This window comes from Abrus precatorius, unplaced genomic scaffold (assembly GCF_003935025.1).
Source record: "Abrus precatorius isolate BTA unplaced genomic scaffold, Abrus_2018 Scaffold6, whole genome shotgun sequence".
NCBI lineage: Eukaryota > Viridiplantae > Streptophyta > Magnoliopsida > Fabales > Fabaceae > Abrus > Abrus precatorius.
Window position 1 is genome coordinate 1,641,723 of NW_020874406.1, and position 18,755 is coordinate 1,660,477.

Genomic DNA, 18,755 nt, shown 5'->3' on the forward strand with positions numbered 1-18,755 from the left:
CCCGCCATTGATTTATGTTTTTGTTATTATTTTAAAAAATTTTAATGTCATTTTTAATTTTATGAATATCATTACAACTTTTAAATTTTTAGTATTTGTAATTTATATTAAATATATAATTATATATATAATATATCTACATAATATTATTTAATTATATTTATTAATATTAATAACATATTTTTTAAATAAATAATTATGTATAAATTTTAATAAATACTAATATATTAAAATAAATAAATAAACTAGTTATTATTTAATACTTTATTTATTTTATAAATATATAATATTAAATAACCAAAAATATAATTTTAGAATATAATATTAATATCATTTTTAAAAATAATTTTATATTAAATAATATAATAATAAAAATAAAAATATTATTTATTATCTCAAATATGTCAAATAAATTTTAATAAATATTTAAAATTAATATTTTTACTATTTTTATTTATTTTTAAATAATATAAAAATAAAAACATAATTCAAATAATAAAACTTATTTTATTATATATAACTAATAAAATATTTATAAATATTTATTAGAATAACATATTATAATATTTATTTTAACAAAATAAAAATATATAAATATAATTTAAATAATAATATTTATTTTATTATATATATAAAATAAATATTAACTCGGAAGGATAGCAAAAAAAATAAGGTCTATTCTTGTAATAAAATTGCAATAGGGTCTATTTCAATAGTTTTATTTTATTTTTTTTGTAATTTTACGGTAAAAAAACTCGACAAATTAATTACCGATTAATACACAAATCCTTTTAAAATATAAAATATTTGTGATTTCCTAAAAAAAAAATTATGTAATAATTTAAAGTACATCTATCCTAAACATAATGATTATACATCTGAGGCACGAAAGGTCGTGTGCACAAAGTTTATATAAAATTTTCTCTATCGGAACAAGAAGAAAAAGAATACATTCAATGTTTATCAACTTAGCCCTATGAATCATTTCTCTCACTTCAACGAAAAAGTCAAGCAACACACTAATATATATCTCTGCCTCGACATATTCAAGATTCGAACCTTCAATGAGAATTGAGGCTTGGTTCAAGTTTTTAAAAATATCAGTAAAAAAACTAAATATATTGGAATGCCAATAGCCTGGTCCAAGAAAGAATAGCCTGCCCCATTAGTCGTATTACCAAAACGATGGTTATGTTTAGTTAACCAAATTATTCTTAAGAATAAATCCAAACGTTAAAATGAAATTGGTAAACATATTTTAAATATAAATATAAGGAAGAATGTTTGCAACATACTTTCTAATACATTTTTCACGTTGGTTAAAATTTATTTAAAAAAATATGTAAGAGAAATATTAATTCAAAAATGAAAAAGTGTGTTAGCCAATTAGTTTTAAATAAATTTTAACCAATAGTAAAAAGTGTATTAGCTAATTAGTTTTCATATTTGAAGGTAGCAAGATTTCAACAACAGTAGAAGTAACCTTAAAAAGTTGGAAATTAAATTTAGATGTAAATGGTTTTTGAAAACTTGTACCACCAAACATGAAAACAAACACCCCCATGTAAAGAAACAGTCATTCAACCAAACGCCCATATTACACTGTTGCGGGAATAATCTACACTATAAAATTTGGCTTTCTAATCACCTTAAGATACAACATTTTGACCATGCTAAATGTTTTAGTCTTTACAACACTGTTAAGGAATAGACAAACTTGGGATGCAGTTACCTATATAAGCTGATCATGCAACCTCTCATACCTACGTACTCTGATCAGGTGTTGGCCCTTTAATGTAGGCTGTCAACTACTGAAAAAGCCAGGTCCAGCTCGAGAAAGAAGCTCCTCCCCAGCATCTTTACCCATCTTCATCATATCTTCAACAGCATATGGACCAATTCTGGAAGTTTCAAGAACTGCATAAACGGAATTACACAGGCTTAAAAAATGGTAACTTTTGAAGGTTTAGAGAGTAAACTAGAAGTCTCATATAGTTATGAAGATGTTAGTACCACATGTTCCATCAGGGGAAGCAACTAATCCTCTAAACAAGCAATTGCCATCCTCGTTTCTGTAAGCATACCCTGCAATAGGAGTGCGGCAAGATCCATCCAGAGTTTCAAGGAAGGCTCTTTCACAGGAAACTGCTAGTCTTGTTTCTTCATGATTCAGTGAGGCAATGTATTCTGCCTGCACAAATCAGCCAACCACATGTAGAGAAACTAAATTATGTAACTGTATCAAGTACAAAATCCTTCTACTTGAAATAATTCATATAGAATATTCTCTCACTAAAAATTCTCGTATTTTGGGAGAAGGATTATTGTATGTTTGAGCAGGATTTATTATGACATCATGATATCAATCTAACATTTTAATATTCAAAGCTTCCACTCCGTCTTTTCCTCCTCCCCAACAACACCATAATTTCAATAATAACATCACATACAAAATCCATCACTTATCATCTTTATAACAGCTACCTTGAGCTATTCCCTAGCATTTTCTAAGTCTTAACCAGCTAGCTGGAACACCCTTCATTACCAATTAGAGATAGATCTACATCTACAAGCCAATTCATCCTAGTTATTGGCCAGGCAGTATCATATTTTCTTTTTTTCAAGCTTATACTATTTGATGAAGACCTAAGTTTTTCATCCCCTCCATAGCTTCTCACTTGTTTGACAGCAGCCAAAACCCATACATGTAACCTGAAGGCCTGATACTACGGCTTATAGAATATGATTGCACGTTAACCAACCATCATCATCAAACATCTTTTCAAAATGTCCAAGGGGCAAGATCATGCAATGTAGTTAAATACTCACCATTTTATTATCATTACTTCTACAGGCTATTCCAATTGCACCTTGGGCAACAGCTGGAAGCATATCATCAATGGATAGGATTGAAGTCACATTTTCTGTCATATTTAATCGTTTGAGTCCAGCTAATGCCAATAAGGTAGCTTGGACAATGCCGTCACTGAGTTTCCTTAGCCTTGTTTGCACATTTCCACGGAAATTTTCCTCCACCTGAGATTAAAATTATAGGTTAAATAAAATTCCACCAGTGGTCCAGAAAACTAAAATGTCACTAATGAATTAATGCAAAAACAAAATGACGACACCAACAGAAAGAGGAAATGTCCAAGAAACACAAAAACATTAATACAGATGCAAGTCATATTAGAAGGCTAGACTTTTAAGAAGATGACATACGTAATGCCCATTATCCTAGAGTAAGACACTTAATTATGACATTATCTATTACCTTACACTCATTGCCATTATCCATGCCGTTAGAGGTAGTACGGGTATACTAACTAATGTCGGCTCTCTGCTGAATCATACGACATATAATTGTGATTTTATTGAGTGCTTTGAACATAATTGAAGTGTTAAGAAGAAATTGGAAATCCCTCTAACTCACTCACTCTCCAATCACAAGGAAATCGGAAAGGAACACAATACTGAATTTCATTCATAATAATCAAATGATTACAGAAGGGTCTTTTAATAATCTCCAATCCCTTACAACTACTTTTCCGCCATACGACTAACTCCCTTGACACGCTAATTAATCGTTAAAACGGTTATTTTCTATTCTTGCTTCCCTATTTCTGAAATATTACAATTAAATCCTCTATTTTTCTACTTATAACAATTGTCCCACTCATCAAGTATGGCCTTGACCTCAAGGCCATGTATGATCAAGCTGTCCATGGAAAGTCTGGATATTTCTCCTGCATGTTGTGCAACTCCTGCCCTATAACATCTTTTGGATTCGTTTCTGACTATTGCACTAGTACTTTAGTGATTGCTCTATTGCCCTTCTTCATTCTTCTATCCAACACCACTAGAGGTCGAACTTGCAATTCTCCATCTGCATCAAATAAAGGTAATTGTGCTGATGTATTTTTGTTCCTTAGGGCAGCTCCAATTTATATCCCACCTTGCCAATTTGTTCAATAATTTTAAAAGGGCCATAGTATCTTGCAGCGAGTTTATGAAATTGAGTATTTGCTAATGTGTGCTGTCTGTATGGTTGAATTTTGAGGTAGACCATGTCACCACATTGGAACTTTGTCTGTTCTCTTCAAATCAGCATACCATTTCATTTTCTCATATACTTTATGTAGATTTTCCTGCAATGTCTTGCTTATTTGCTCTCTTGTTTTGATTGTATATTCCACAGCTTCTACTAGATATTCTCCATTTGCCACTATAGTAGGTGTGGAAGGTGGGTAGCCTATAATGCTTCAAATGAGGGTCATCTTAGTAGCAGTATGAAACTTAGTATCATACCACAATTCTACCAATGATAAGTATTGAGACCATTTCCTAGGCATGTCACCAGTTACACACCTAAGGTAAGACTTCAACTGATTTATTTAAAGCTTCTGTTTGTCCATCCGTTTGTGGATGGAAAGCAGTCGATTTCAGTAGCTTTACCCCATGAGTTTTCATCAACTCAGTCCAAAATGTACTCAGGAAAATTGAATCCCTATCAGAAATTATTTCAGTAGGCCCACCCATGAAGTTTAATTACCTGATCCATAGAGACTTGTGCTACTTTAGCTGCACCAAATGGATGTCCTAATGCTAAGAAATGACCATATTTAGTTAGTCTATCTATGACTACTAAAATTACAGTCATACAATTAGATTTAGCCAATCTAATTATAAAATCCATGGATATAGAAGTTCATGCTTTTGCTGGAATAGGTAATGGTTGGAGCAGCTCTGCTGGCATTTGCTGCATAGGTTTGTTCTTCTAACAAATCTCGCATTCTAGCACCCACTACTTTACTTTTTTCTGCATTCATTTTCAATAAAATTGTTCTTTTATTCTCCTATAAGTCAACTCATTTCCAGAGTGTCCTCAATCACTGAGCTATGAAAATGCTGCATAATTTTCTTTCGGACTTCTGATGTGTTCCCCACTACCACTTTTCCTTTTCTTCTTAAAATGTCTCCATTAAAAGTATAGTGCTTATGAGGCTGCTAATGTAATCTGATTTTATCAACTATTTTCTTCAACTTGGTGTCTTGTTGCCAAGCTTCCTTTGCTTCTTGATTAGTTGTGAGATCACTAGCATAATTGTTGCTAAACTGCCTTGGTGATCATACCTGGATAGTGCATCTACCACAATATTTTCCTTCCCTTTTTTGTATTCAATGCTGAACTCTAACCCCATTAGTTTTTCCAGACCCTAATTCTGCATTAATGTGGTAGGTGGTTGTCCCAGCAGGTGTTTTAAGGCTTTCTGGTCAGTCTTTATAGTGGCCACTATGAGTTTAGAATGCTGTCTTATGTATGTCTGCCTCTGCCATTCGCACTTGATTATATTCGCTTCTTAAATCCAACTTGGAAAAGTAACTAGCACCCTTCAGCTCATCTAACAAATCCTCAATTAGTGGCACAAGAAACTTATTTTTAACTGTAAGTGCACTCAATTTTCGAAAATCAGTATAGCATCTCCAAGAGTCATTCTTTTTCTTCACCAAGACCAGAGGAGAAGCATAACAGCTAGCACTTTCTTTAATAAAGCCTGTGGCAATAGTTGCTTTACTTGTCTTTCAATTTCTTCCTTTTGATTATGTGGGTATCTATAAGGTTTCAAACATACCAGTGCCTCACTAGTCAGTTGTATTTTGTGATCATATCTCCTTTTTGGAGGCAGTTGTGTAGGTTCCTTAAACAATTGCTGATATTGCTGCAATAGGGCCTCCAATTTTGCTTGTTCTGCTATTGATAAATGACTTTGCTTGTCCCGTGTTGAATTGCTCCAGCAAGCAGAACCTTGTATTACCAAAAGCATTGTTTGCCCAGGAATAGCTTTTAATTTTCCTTGTGTTTCCAGTATGTCACTCAATTGCTGTTCTCCGTGTAATGTCACTGATTTACATTGGTGCTGGAATGACATTGTCAATTGTGCACAATTCCAGCATATTTCACCCAAGGTTTTCAACCATTGCATACCAAGGATAACACCAAAGTTGCTGCTTGGCAAGACCAAGAAATATGCTATGAATGTGTGGTCATTAAATTTCCATGGTACCTATGTGCAGTTTTTTGTGATGACTAATTTCTTGTCTGAATCTGAAGCCACCGTTATAGGAAAGTTCTTAATATGAGTTGTCTTTAACCCAAGCACCTTCACCCACTTTTCACATATAAAATTATGGGTACTATCTGTATCCATTAGAAAAAGAACCTCATGTTTCTTAATCAACTCTTTTAACTGTAAGGTATTTCCACCAGCAACTCCTTGCAAGGCATTCAAGGAGATATGAACACTTTCATCTTGAATTAATCTAATACTATTCTGTACAAGTTCATTTTCTACTTCATTCTCATTGTCAGAATCTGAGTCTATCTCAAAATTGCCTTGTGCTGCAAAAATAACACTTAATTTACTCCAAACCTTACATTTTTTGTTTATGATACCCATCCCACTTGTCACCACAGAAACGACATAGTCCTCTAGCTATTCTATCCCCTACTTCTTTTCTAGAAATAGCAGGTGTAGATGTTACCTTTGATTCTTCTACAGGTGAAGAATTTGTGAAAGATTGGGAATGACTTTGCTGCAGACTTGTGATAGGTGTACTACAAAAGTGCTATGTTGTGTTTGACCAAGCTTTTGAATATCGTATTGGGGGTTCAGGGTTTGCAGATCTTCCTATTGCAAATTTCTTTGTCATTTCTTGAAGAATTTTATCTTGCAACCTTGCTAAACAGACTGCTGCTTGAATTGATAAAGGTTTATGTACTCTGACAGATTTTTCTAACTCAAGTTTCAATCCAAAAAGAAAGAAACTCAGAGTTATCTCTTCTGATACAGTGACACGAGCCAGCAAATTGTCAAACACTTCTAGATATTCGATCAAGGGCCCTTCTTGTTTTAGTCGTGCTAATTCAGCCACAAGATCATCAAAAGCTCCATCATCAAAGTGATAACCCACATCCTGAAAGATTTGACTCCAAGATTTGTTCCTGAAATTTGTTGTCTACATGTAATGTCTCTGCCACGCGAACGCTTTTCCATCCATTGAAAGCAACAATAAATGGCCACGTTGATCCACCAAAGTGCCTTCCAAATCGAAGAATTTTTCAGCTTTGACTCTCCAGTCGCGGAAGATGGTTCCATTGAACGAAAGAAAGTTAATTTGAGCTCTGTCCAGAATTGAAGACGAAAATTCTGATGTCTCACTATGAATTTCCATCTCTGGCGCCCCTTTTTTCCGATGTTGAGCGCTGCAACTAAAGCGATGAGGCTATCCATGGATTTTCGTAACAACTCCAACGTTTTTTGCGTCGCTTCTTGAGAATTTGTGAACGTTTTCTCCAATGAATCCATGTGGGTCTCGAGTTCTTTGGTGGTCACCATCGTTACCAATACCTTCTGATATCAATTGTCAGAGAAGAAATTGGAAATCATTCCGAGACTCACTCACTCTCCAATTACATGAAAATAGGAAAGGAACACAATACTGAATTTCATTCATAATAATCAAATGATTACAGGAGGGTCTTTTTATAATCTCCAATCCCTTACAACTACTTTTCTGCTGTACGACTAACTCTCTTGACATGCTAATTAACTGTTAAAACAGTTATTTTCTATTCCTGCTTCCCTAATTTCAGAAATATTACAATTAAATCCTCTATTTTTATACTTATAACATGAAGGCACCTATAATACAATCATTATGGTATAAATCAATACCAGTCCCCATTTCATACTTTTCAGAAACTTTTTGGTAGTGTTTGGAAGACATGTTAGAATAGGATGGAGCATAGCATAAGTTATGTTCTGGGTTTGGAGTATTTTAAGAATAAAACAGAATGGATATTAGGTTAAAAAAGTATAACATATTAGAGGAACCAAAAGAGACAGAACAGAACCGTGTCATTCCATTCTGTCCATAAACCAAAGCTACCATTGTATGACAATGCTCATCCACTTTGTATTAGTCCCACAGCACAATCCAGAGGATGATTTTTAAGCACAACTATCATATAGAATCCCAGATCCATCCAATTTATCTAAGACAATTGGTTACACTGAAAATATGGACCACCCCCCTCGTCATATAAAAAAATTGAATGCCTCCCACCATTGACCTTTAATATATAAAGTACCAAAGACCAGAGGGATGCCCCACAGTTAAAAACCATCTAACAGGAAAATAGCAATGAAAATGAATTGATGATACTATTGCTGTTCTCTCTCAAGGAAAAGGCATTGGAAATCATAGTTTTGTGTTTCATGCTTTTAGGTTAGACTAAAATAAAAGATAGTTGAAAAAAAACAATGTCAAGAAGAAAGACTAAGTACTGAGTTTAATATTAATAATGCAAACATTGTACAGTGGAAAAATCATGATAGTATAGGCTTACATTTAGAGATGGATATCTGTGGAGTATCTGTGACTTTCGCCTGAGTGAAGCAGTACCAACAACATTTCCAGAGGGTAGATCAGCCAGTGAAGTTGCACTCAAGGATATAAATGCATCTCTAACATCCTCACGTGGAAGATTACATGGTAGAATTGTTTTATCAGGTAAGTAAGTAGGAACATCTTTCATTGAGTGGACAGCAATGTCAATGTCACAGTTTATGAGTGCCTCATCAATTTCTTTGGTGAACAAGCCCTTCCCACCGATGTCTGCAAGCGGTTGTGATAGTATATTGTCACCGGTTGTTTTTATTATTACAATCTGAATAGCCCCTTCTTCCGCTAGCTCTGGATGTGATGCAATGAGTTTGTCTCTGGTCTCGTATGCCTGAGTCAGAGCTAGTGGACTGCTCTAAACATAACAAGATTATAAATAAACCCAAATAAACATAGGAATCCATGACCATTTCTCAAAACAATAATGGAAGCATGCAGAATCAAGTAGCTAGTAATAATAGGATAAGAAATAAATATAAAAATTGCATCACAGAAGAAAACAAAGATGAAATTACTTTTCTGTCAAACAGTTTCACTTCAAGCTCTATCTAGAGTTTAAATGGGTATGAAGTTAACTTAAATCTACCAAGATAATTACAAGCATTTCATCCACTATTTCAAAGTATCCTCCTCAATTCAAAGTTCAAATTTTCTGTCCCCACTCATTTTCCTTCCTCCAAAACAAGCAACCAGCATACTGTAATCAAGGATCGTGTGACAATCTTGATGAACCGTATCTTATGTTTTGACAATCTCAAATTTATACCAAAGCATGGTAACTGTCTTCATTTCTGTCACAATTAATGGCAATAATAATACAAACATTTAAAATCCAAATAAAACATTTCAGGAGATTCTGAATTCAATATACTCAAATACACTTATTTAACATGCAGAAGCCCCTTTAAAGCAAATGCTTAATATTAAGCTAAAGTTGATTCATTTAAGGTGTTATGAAGAGAAAGTACCTTCCTCTGGTTCCAATTCTGAGGAGTGCAACCTTAGTTTGGTGAGTGTGTTGCTCAACGGCGAGAGAGGCTCTGATGCGACGTTTAGACAAAGATGGGAACGCCAACGCAGAGGTGAATGGAGAACAGAGAGTCTCCATTTCACACACACGACTAATACTCGTGTAGTATAAATAAGTTACTTTTAAAATATTAATTAAGAGATTATTTGAATATATTTATATTTTAATTCCTTATGGCATAAGACAATATATTTTCCTTAAAATTTTCTAAAAAAAAATTATGTCTTTTTTTTATTACATGAGAACAATTTTTAAATATTAAATATGAGATTTTTTTTAAAATTACAGAAATATGAAAGTTAATAGTATTTTTTGGTAAAAATTTATAAAAAAATGTTAATGAAATTTTTTAGAATTTTAAAAAATTTTATAATGTTTTAAAAATGTAAATTTCATTTTTTATATTTTTTATTTTTAATATTTAAAAAACATTTCATTTTTTGAATTTCCATACCTCCATAAAAAACTAATATAAATTTTATATTTTTTATAATTTATCTTTAATTTTTAGATTTTGGTTTTTTATATTTAAATTAATAATCCAAAAAATATTATATAATAATTTTCTAACTATTTTATGTAATAACTTTTAATATCTTTTTAAAAATTTTAACCTTTTTACTATGGTTATGCGACAGAAAAATTATATTTATTTTTTTTAATTTTTATTCGATGTTATGATAAGTTAAAAGTATAGATTCAAATTTTTTTTCTTAAAATAATATTTTTAAAGTACAAAAAAAAAATAAAACAGTATTACCTTAGTTGTGAGTAAAATAATATTATCTATATTGAAATAAATAAAATTATAAGATAAGTAAGAATACATAAATATTTTTAAAATACATAAATTAATTAATAATTGAAGTCTTAAATATGTTTTAACTACTTTTAAATAGGACTTATTTTAAATTAATATTTATCTAAAAAAATTATTTTAATACTTAACTATTTTTTTTTTTAATTTTATACTTAACATTAACTTCCGTCAGTTAAATAGTAACGTTACGTCACTTCAATTTTTTCATTATCTTATCTTTAAATTTTGTACGTTATGAATCTATATTAATATTTTATTTTTTAAAAAATAAAAAAATTAAAATTCAAGGGCGCAAAATCCATTCATATTATCTTTTTTTTAATGTTTTATAAAGCAAAAATATGTGACACAGGGAGACTACTTCCATTGATACCACTAGTTTCTTCTTACAAAACAACAAAAAACATATTCTAAAAATAAGATTATCATTGATGAAGGAAAAAGAAAACAATATTAATATAATAAATAAAATAAACTTAACACCAATAGTATATTTTTATCCATAATGACATGAAAAAATTAAGATTATGTTATTCATTAAAAAATTAGAAAAAAAAAGAATAATATTAAATCTTTTATATAGTTCTCTTTTTTCAGGTACGCCAAATTTCAATCTCATATTTATAGTGCTGACAAAGTTAGGATTTAAAACATTGAGTCTTAAGATTTAGAAAAGAAAAATTAGAGTTCATCATAACAAACAAGAAAAAAGTTCTAACTAACTATATACTGTTATCGTATTTAATATTACATATTATACAACAACATAGTATAAATTAACTTAACTGTCACACGTCACTTGTTAGTATTCCATTTCTGGTTTGTACTTAGAAACTAAAATAATGGAGAAAGATGGAAGTGAAAGACTCATTCCTAAGTCTAAAATGCTTAACTCATGGATGAAAATGAAGGTGTATTCTTCAAAACCCAATAACATTCGTTTCCTCTTTCAAAACTCTGACTATTGCATTCACTCTTCTCCTCACTGATAACAAATGCAATGGCTTAAGCAGAGATGATATTCTGTTGCTTTCTTTCAAGTACGCAGTGTTGAACGACCCTCTTTACGGGCTTGCAAATTGGAACTATACAACAAAACTCCTTGTTCGTGGGACATTGATATGTGTGGAGAAGCAACGAAGAATCTGTGTCCCATTCCTTCTTACCCAAAGCGTCTTCTCCTCTATGGAAGTTATAAGCTTCTTCTGTAAACTCTACCATCTAGGCGACTCTGCATGTTAGATACCTTACAAAGCCTTTGTGGCTTCAGCTAATGTTCTTATATAAGAAACTTTTTGTGGCTTTTCCTTTCCCCGTCTTATTTATGCTTTAGGTTGTATAACACTAGACTTGAATGACCAATCTATTCTAATTTTATATTCATTTTGATTTTAGAAAAATAGTGTATTTTTATGATGAGCTTGAGTTATAATTTAAGTTATCTTGTTAATTTTTATTTTATATTTTATATTTTATTAATTCTGTAATTTAGCTATAAATTATATTAAGATTTATATATTTTATTTATAAATTGGGTTAACTCAATCGTACTGTAATATTATAATTTTTTATTGGATAAGTTTCAATTTAGAAAAATAATTAAGCAGGGACGGAGATAAACTCGTCCCTTTAAGTTTGAATTTACGATATAAAATTTTTAAATCAAGCAAGAAACTTTTGTTTTACAAAAAAAAATATTTTCAAAATTATATTAAAATATTGTTTTGAAATAACTTATGGAATGTTCAGTAAGAGGATTTTAAAAGTTTTCCATAAATTTGAAATTAAAAATGTTATGAGTTTATTTTTTAATTATAAATTAATAATATAAAAATTATAGATTTTGGTGGAGACCGTAAATCTTAAAGTTATTCTCTTCGACCGGAATACTTTCTAAAACACACTTAAATTTTTTTTACAGAATACATATTCTTTGACTCAAATATAAAAATAATGCAAAAGTTAATATTCATTAATAACTCTTTTATATGTATAAAGAGAATTTTTTATATATGTAAATTTTTTTTAATAATAAACTCATTTTATTATGTTTAGATGTGCGATTTGAGTTAAATCTAAATTAAATTAAATAAAAAATAAATAAAAGAGATCAAAATTTTCAATTTAATACGGGTCAAACATAAAAATTCATAAAAAAAGATACAAATATCAAAATAATGCTATATAAATAATTTAAAATCAAAACACTAATTATAAAATTAAAATAATCAAATATGTAAAATAAAAAAAATGTATAAATTAAATTGAACCAAATTGATGATATAATCATAATCCAATCTACATCAGATTTATTTTTTAAACTAAAAACCAAAAAATCAAATATTTTTACAAAAATTAAGAGATAAAATTGTTTTAGAAATTAATTCAGCTCCAGCTAGAGTTCGTTTGATATGACTGTTAATTTTCAGTTTTAAAATGTTAAAAATTTAAAATCAATTTCTATGTTTATAACTTTTAGTTTCAAAGTTTTGTAATTTTTAATTTTAAAAATTACATTTTATATATAATTTGTGAGTACTAAATTTTAAATGAGATTATTTTAAAAAGTATTCTAAAATATAAACATTTTTACGGATTAGTTTTTTTTTTCATTTCAAAATTTTATTTTATTTTACATTATATATTTTATTTTTAAACTTAATAATAACATAATTTTTTATTATTTATTTTGAATCTTATTTAATTTAACGGAATATTTATTATTATTAATTATAATATTAATTTTTAAATTTTTATAAAATTTAATATATTTTAAATAGTTATATAATAAATTTTAAATTATTTAAAGAAGGAAATTAATTTAATTTAATGATATCCTTAACGTGCATGAGAAAACTATTTCTTTTAATTAATTTGTAATATTCTTGCGTGGTTGTTGTTGTGTTTTTAAGAGAAATAAAAATTGATTGCATGATTTGTTTTTGCAACTAAAATAAAAAATAAAAATTAGTTTTTAAAAGAAAAACTGAAGTAAGATTATTTTAAAATTAAGTTAAAATTGTTACTTTATTTTTATTGTGTTTTGTTTAAAAATCACATTTATAAACCAAAAATTGAAAACTTGCAACTGCAAACTCTCTATTCTTGTTTTGAAATTTGAGATAAAATTATTTCAAATTAAGTTTAAAAAAATTTAACTGTATTTAAGTTAAACAAATCTTGTCTTAAAATTTATATTTAAAATTTAATAACTAAAATTCAAATAAATAAATAAATCTAAACAAGTCCTTAATTTGTATAGGTAATAGTAATGATTAAAAATATATTTAAAAGAGAGTGTTTACTCTTTTCATTTGATTGAAATAAGTTTTTATGTATAACTTCTTAAAATAAATAATTTTTAATTTATGTAAATATCTAATTTTATCCAATTCTCTTTAAAAATAAATTTTAAAATTACAAAAATTAAATATAATAATTCAATTTTATAGGAGGTTAAAAAATAAATTTTAAATTTAAATTTTTAAATTTAAAATCAGATTTAGAAATGGTCAAAGTAATTTGTAAATTTTAAAGAGAGTGGATAAGGTAGAAAAAAGTAGTAATCAGAAAATAAAAGGTCATGAGATGTTGGAGCCTTTATTAAGGTAAAAATAAATAAATAAATAATTATATATTAAATGGGATCTATAGTTTCAAAAAAATACTTATAAATAGAAAGCTTAGGTCCTCAAAGAAAGGAACAACTTTTTTTTATGAAACAAAAGGAGAGAGAACTGACATCTTTTGGAGAGCATGAGAAAATTGAGAGTGTAAGAAATGAAAAGAGAGAATTGAGAGAATTTAAAAGTTAAAAAAAGGAACGAGAATTCAAAAAAGAGAGCACGACGAGACAAAGAGGAGAGAAAAGAAAGTCACAAAGAAATAAATATTCAGAAAGCACTTAGGATATTCAAAGCTCATAGAATCAATAATATGTTAGGGGTTGATGGAAAGAACTCCAATAAAAGAATCTTAAGCCACCATGAGAGAGCCGACAAAACAAATAAGAACTTATTTTATCTTTTTTTAATTCTTTTTCTTTGCGTGCTTTTTTTCTTTTTTTCTCTTCTTCTTGCCTTCTTGATTCTCACTCGTCCCAAAATTAAAAAAAAATCTAATTTCATGAAACCTTAAAAACTATTTTCCTTTTGTTCCTTTTCTTTTAATAAAAATTTAATTTTATTAATCACTAAAAAATTTAATTTTATTAAACCCTAAAAAACCCAAATTCGTAAAAAATCTTCCCTTCTTTTTGTCCCAAAAATCATAAGGTTTCTTTTTATGCTAAAAAAATCATTCTTTTTGCAAATTTAAAAAGAAGGCCTATTTTTTTTTTTTCAAAAATATCTTTTTGCAATGATAAACCTTAAAAAATTTTAACCTTAAAAAACCTAACTTTGCCCTTAAATTATTGAAAAGACCCTAATTCCCCCTCCCCCCATCCTTTTTCTTTTTTTCTCTTAAAAACCATTCTTTTTGAAAAACCCTAATTTTTCATCAATATCTTTTCTTTTTAAAAAAAATCATCCTTTTTACAAAACCCTAAAAAATCCTAATTTCTTTTTCAAAATCTTTTCTTTCTTTTTTCTTTTAAAAATCCCTTTTTGCAAACCCTAAAAAACTTAATCTTTTTTTTTTTAAATTCCTTTTTTGCTAACCTAAAAATATCCTTTTGAGAAACCCTAAACCTTAATTTTTTAGACCCTTAAAAATCATCCTTTTTCACAAATCTTTAAAAAAACATAATTTCTTTGTAAATCCTAAAAAAAAAAAAAACCCTAAATCAAGAAAGAGTTATTTTCTCATTACTTTTGTTTGTATTTGTCCTGAATCTTTTTCATTTATTTTATATGTTATTTTTTATTTCCTCTTTGCATATAAAAAGTAAACCTTTGTTGTCTAAAATAAAAATCTTTTGAATCTACGTAACGACTAAACGATTTTGATATAGTGTTAGATTCAACTTCAATGTTGTTTAGATCGTAACGGTTTATTGAGTAGTTTGTACTAACTTGAACCCTCTGCAAGAGTAAATTTACTAAAAAAATATACATATCAAAGTAAAAATTAAGTTTTCAAATTTTTTTTTTGAAACTTACCCAAAATTCAATTTCAAAAAAGTTTCACTAAAATAATAATAATAATAATAATAAATAAAAATCCAATTTTCCAAAAAAATCCGTGCAACTTTTGTAACTTATATTAAACCTAATTTTAAAAAGAACTATGTAGTTTTGATTTTTCTGTTATACACGTAGGATATGTAGGAGCGTGAATCTAACGTGTCAAGTCCAAAATCTTTCTAAATTTTTTTTCAGGTCTAAATTATTTTTAAAATTTTTTTAAACTAAGATTAGAGAAATTGTTATGTTTATTTTAAAAACAAATAAATAAAATACTAAGATAAAATTTTTTAAATATATTTCTTTAATTAAAAAATATAAAAAAAAAGAATAACATTGTCGTAAATACTTCATTCTTTTAATTCAAATAAAATTTAAATTGCATTCTTTATTTTAAAAAATATAAAATTAAAACCTTTTAAAAGTTGCAAAAATAAGAAATAAAACTAAAAAATAATGATAAATTTGAAAATAATAAAAAACATTAATTATTTTTTTTAGAGTGAAATAAATATGTTTAAAATTAAACTAATTTTTACACAATTAACTAGAGGGTAACCGTTTTAATCAACGGATGTCATAGGGTACTAATATATTTCTTACGCATAAACGACTATCAAATTCAATTTTGATTTCTGAGATTAGTTTTTTAAAATTTCTTTTTAATGTTTTCTTTAATAAACTTTGATAGTGACTCCATGTAATTAGTTTTTAAAACTAATTACAATCCTGTTTCTACATAATTCCTTTTTCCTACACGGCTATCATCCCATCGTGATCCCGATTGCTACAATTGACATTGATAAATCTTATGGTATAAATTTTTTATGCAAAAATAACTTATTATTAAGTGTTTAATTAAGTTATCATTCAAATACATCCTAAATTAAATTATCATTTTTAATTTAATATGTTAACTCTTCATCTAAATGATAACTTGTTATTTAAAATAAGAGTATACACTTTTTATCAAGAATATTATTATGACTAGAGCTGTACCGGATAGAGACCAACTCGGTTTTACTTGTAGGAAAAGGAATTCGAGTACCTATTCGGCCTAATTTGGCCGAATACCCTTCGTCAGGATTAAGAGGTAATTAAACCTAATTTAGGGTAATAATCAAGATATTATTTATTTTAAATAAAGGGATAAAATCAAGACTAGCTTGACAGGCCCATTAGCCCATTACAATGCCTATATAAGGAAGGTAAAAGTACAGGTAAAGGGTTGACTTTTCATTATTAAATACCATTTATTACTCAAAACCGAATCTTGACTTCAGCATCGGAGTGCCTTTTGCAGGTACCCTCCCCACGTCAGCGACTACTAGAGATACGTCACCGTTTCAGAGCAAGGACCTGGAGACTAGTGTTTCCTTAACAGGAACATTTTGGCGCCTACCGTGGGGCATTGTTAGCCTCATTTTTCAGATTAATCATGGTACTAACGAGAAGTCAACAGGAAGGACATACTCAACAGGGAGGAACCTCTCAGCAACATCTGGAGGGGGTTACACCAGATGACCCAACACCTGAAATTGTGATGCAAGGGGCAACCGACGAGAGCATTTTAGTTGTACTGAGGCAGCTCAAAGCAGAAATGACGAAGATGAAGAAAGAGAGGGAGAAGGATGCACTGGAGCTCTCGGCTCTGCGAAGGGAAAATGCTAACTTGAGAGAAGAGATAAGAACACACATCCCTTCCCAAACTATGCCCATAATCCAGGATTAGGGGGAATCCTCAGCGTTGCAAGAGAAATCAAAGCAAGTTTATCAATCTGAAGCCAAAAATGACCGAGGCGATCTCGTGAGCCGAAGCCCTTTCGTTCACTATATCCTGGAGGCTAAGCTGCCCGATAATTGGAGAGGATTAACAATAGATAAATATGATGGCGCATCTGATCCGAGGAAACATTTGGATGTCTTTACAACCCAAGTCGGTCTGTACACCGAGAATGATTCTTTATGGTGTAGGATTTTTCCCACTTCACTCTGAGGGCCTGCACTCAGTTGGTTCACCCGACTCCCCCCTTCATCCATCGACTCATTTGCAACACTCGCAAGACGGTTCAACTTACAGTTCGCCACAAGCCGACCACATCCCTTAACATCCTTGCCGCTGGTTAATATTCGCCAAGAAAAGGGAGAGTCACTTAGAGCATTTATGGAACGCTTTTACAAAGTGACCCTTACAATCCATAATTTAGAACCAGCAGTGGCTATGCACCACCTCACAACGGCCCTAAAGCCAGGACCTTTTGTTAATAGCATCTACAGAAAATCACCTGTCGACCTAGACGAGTTAAGAAGTCGTGCTGCAAAGTATATGCAGATGGAAGAATTGTCTGAATATCGAAACCATGTGCGGATGGACCAGGGGTCCAATTCAAAAAATACAGATAGGAGAGAAACTTTCAAGTTTAGGTAAGAAAATAAGGAGAGAAGAAATGAACCTGAAAGGCTGCCCAGGGGACCCAAATATTCTTCCTACACTACGCTCAATACTAATCGGTCTACAATACTAGATCAAGCATTGGCTACATAAATACTGAGAATGCCTAGACGCGCCAACACCCCTTATCGGGCAGATAAAAGCAAGGCTTGCCGATACCATCAGAACATGGGTCATACCACCGAAGAGTCACCGCGCTAAAAGATAAAATAGAGGAATTAATAAAGGAAGGACATTTAAAAGATTTTGTGCAGACAAATCCTGTCAGTCAATCTAATAGAGGAAGAGACCGTTACCCTGAGCCATCAAGGAGATACGATGACAAGAGACTTGAACGACAGAGGAGTAGGTCCAGGGAACCTCCAATTAGATGATACGATGAACGTGAGAAGTATCCTAAAAGGGTCATTAATACTATAGCTAGAGGGTTTGTTGGGAGAAGACCTACCCATTCGGCCAGAAAGAGACATTTGAGGCAAGTCAGATCAGTCAATAATATCTCACTTGGTAGTAGGATTCGGATCCCCCTTATTACATTTACTGATGAAGATTTTCAAAGAGTGGACCTTGTACAAGACGACCTCATGGTGATAAGTGTAGATATTCTCAACTACACTGTCCGAAAAACACTCATTGATCAGGGAAGTTCTGTTGACCTCCTCTACTGGAATACTTTTAAACAACTGGGAATACCAGAAGAGGTACTCAAAGAATACCGAGAACCCTTAGTCAGTTTTTCAGGAGAACGGGTGGAGACTCGTGGGTGTATTGACCTTTATATCTCATTTGGATCAAAGCATAAAGGAAAGCACATCAAGATCACGTACTTGGTAGTTCATGCAAATACCTTGTACAATATAC

At 30.2% G+C, this 18,755-nt stretch overlaps 1 protein-coding gene across 1 annotated transcript; it reads right to left on the minus strand.

The window, feature by feature from the left end:
• Positions 1-1,482: 1,482 nt before the first annotated feature.
• On the minus strand, positions 1,483-9,594 carry LOC113869593 (porphobilinogen deaminase, chloroplastic-like). Its single transcript, XM_027505995.1, has 5 exons — positions 9,435-9,594; positions 8,411-8,816; positions 2,830-3,036; positions 2,014-2,191; positions 1,483-1,917 (listed from the first exon to the last, which is right to left on the minus strand). Exons 1-5 carry the CDS (start codon positions 9,572-9,574, stop codon positions 1,805-1,807), a joined length of 1,044 nt encoding a protein of 347 aa, XP_027361796.1. The 5' UTR covers positions 9,575-9,594; the 3' UTR covers positions 1,483-1,804.
• Between the last annotated feature and the right edge of the window lie 9,161 nt (positions 9,595-18,755).

Excerpts from the sequence above, each read along its gene's own strand:
- LOC113869593 (XM_027505995.1), bottom strand. The coding sequence starts at position 9,574 with ATGGAGACTCTCTGTTCTCCATTCACCTCTGCGTTGGCGTTCCCATCT. Across the intron at positions 2,192-2,829 it reads GAAGTAATGATAATAAAATG|GCAGAATACATTGCCTCACT; the intron begins GTGAGTATTTAA and ends TGATTTGTGCAG. Across the intron at positions 1,918-2,013 it reads TTCCCCTGATGGAACATGTG|TTCTTGAAACTTCCAGAATT; the intron begins GTACTAACATCT and ends CCGTTTATGCAG.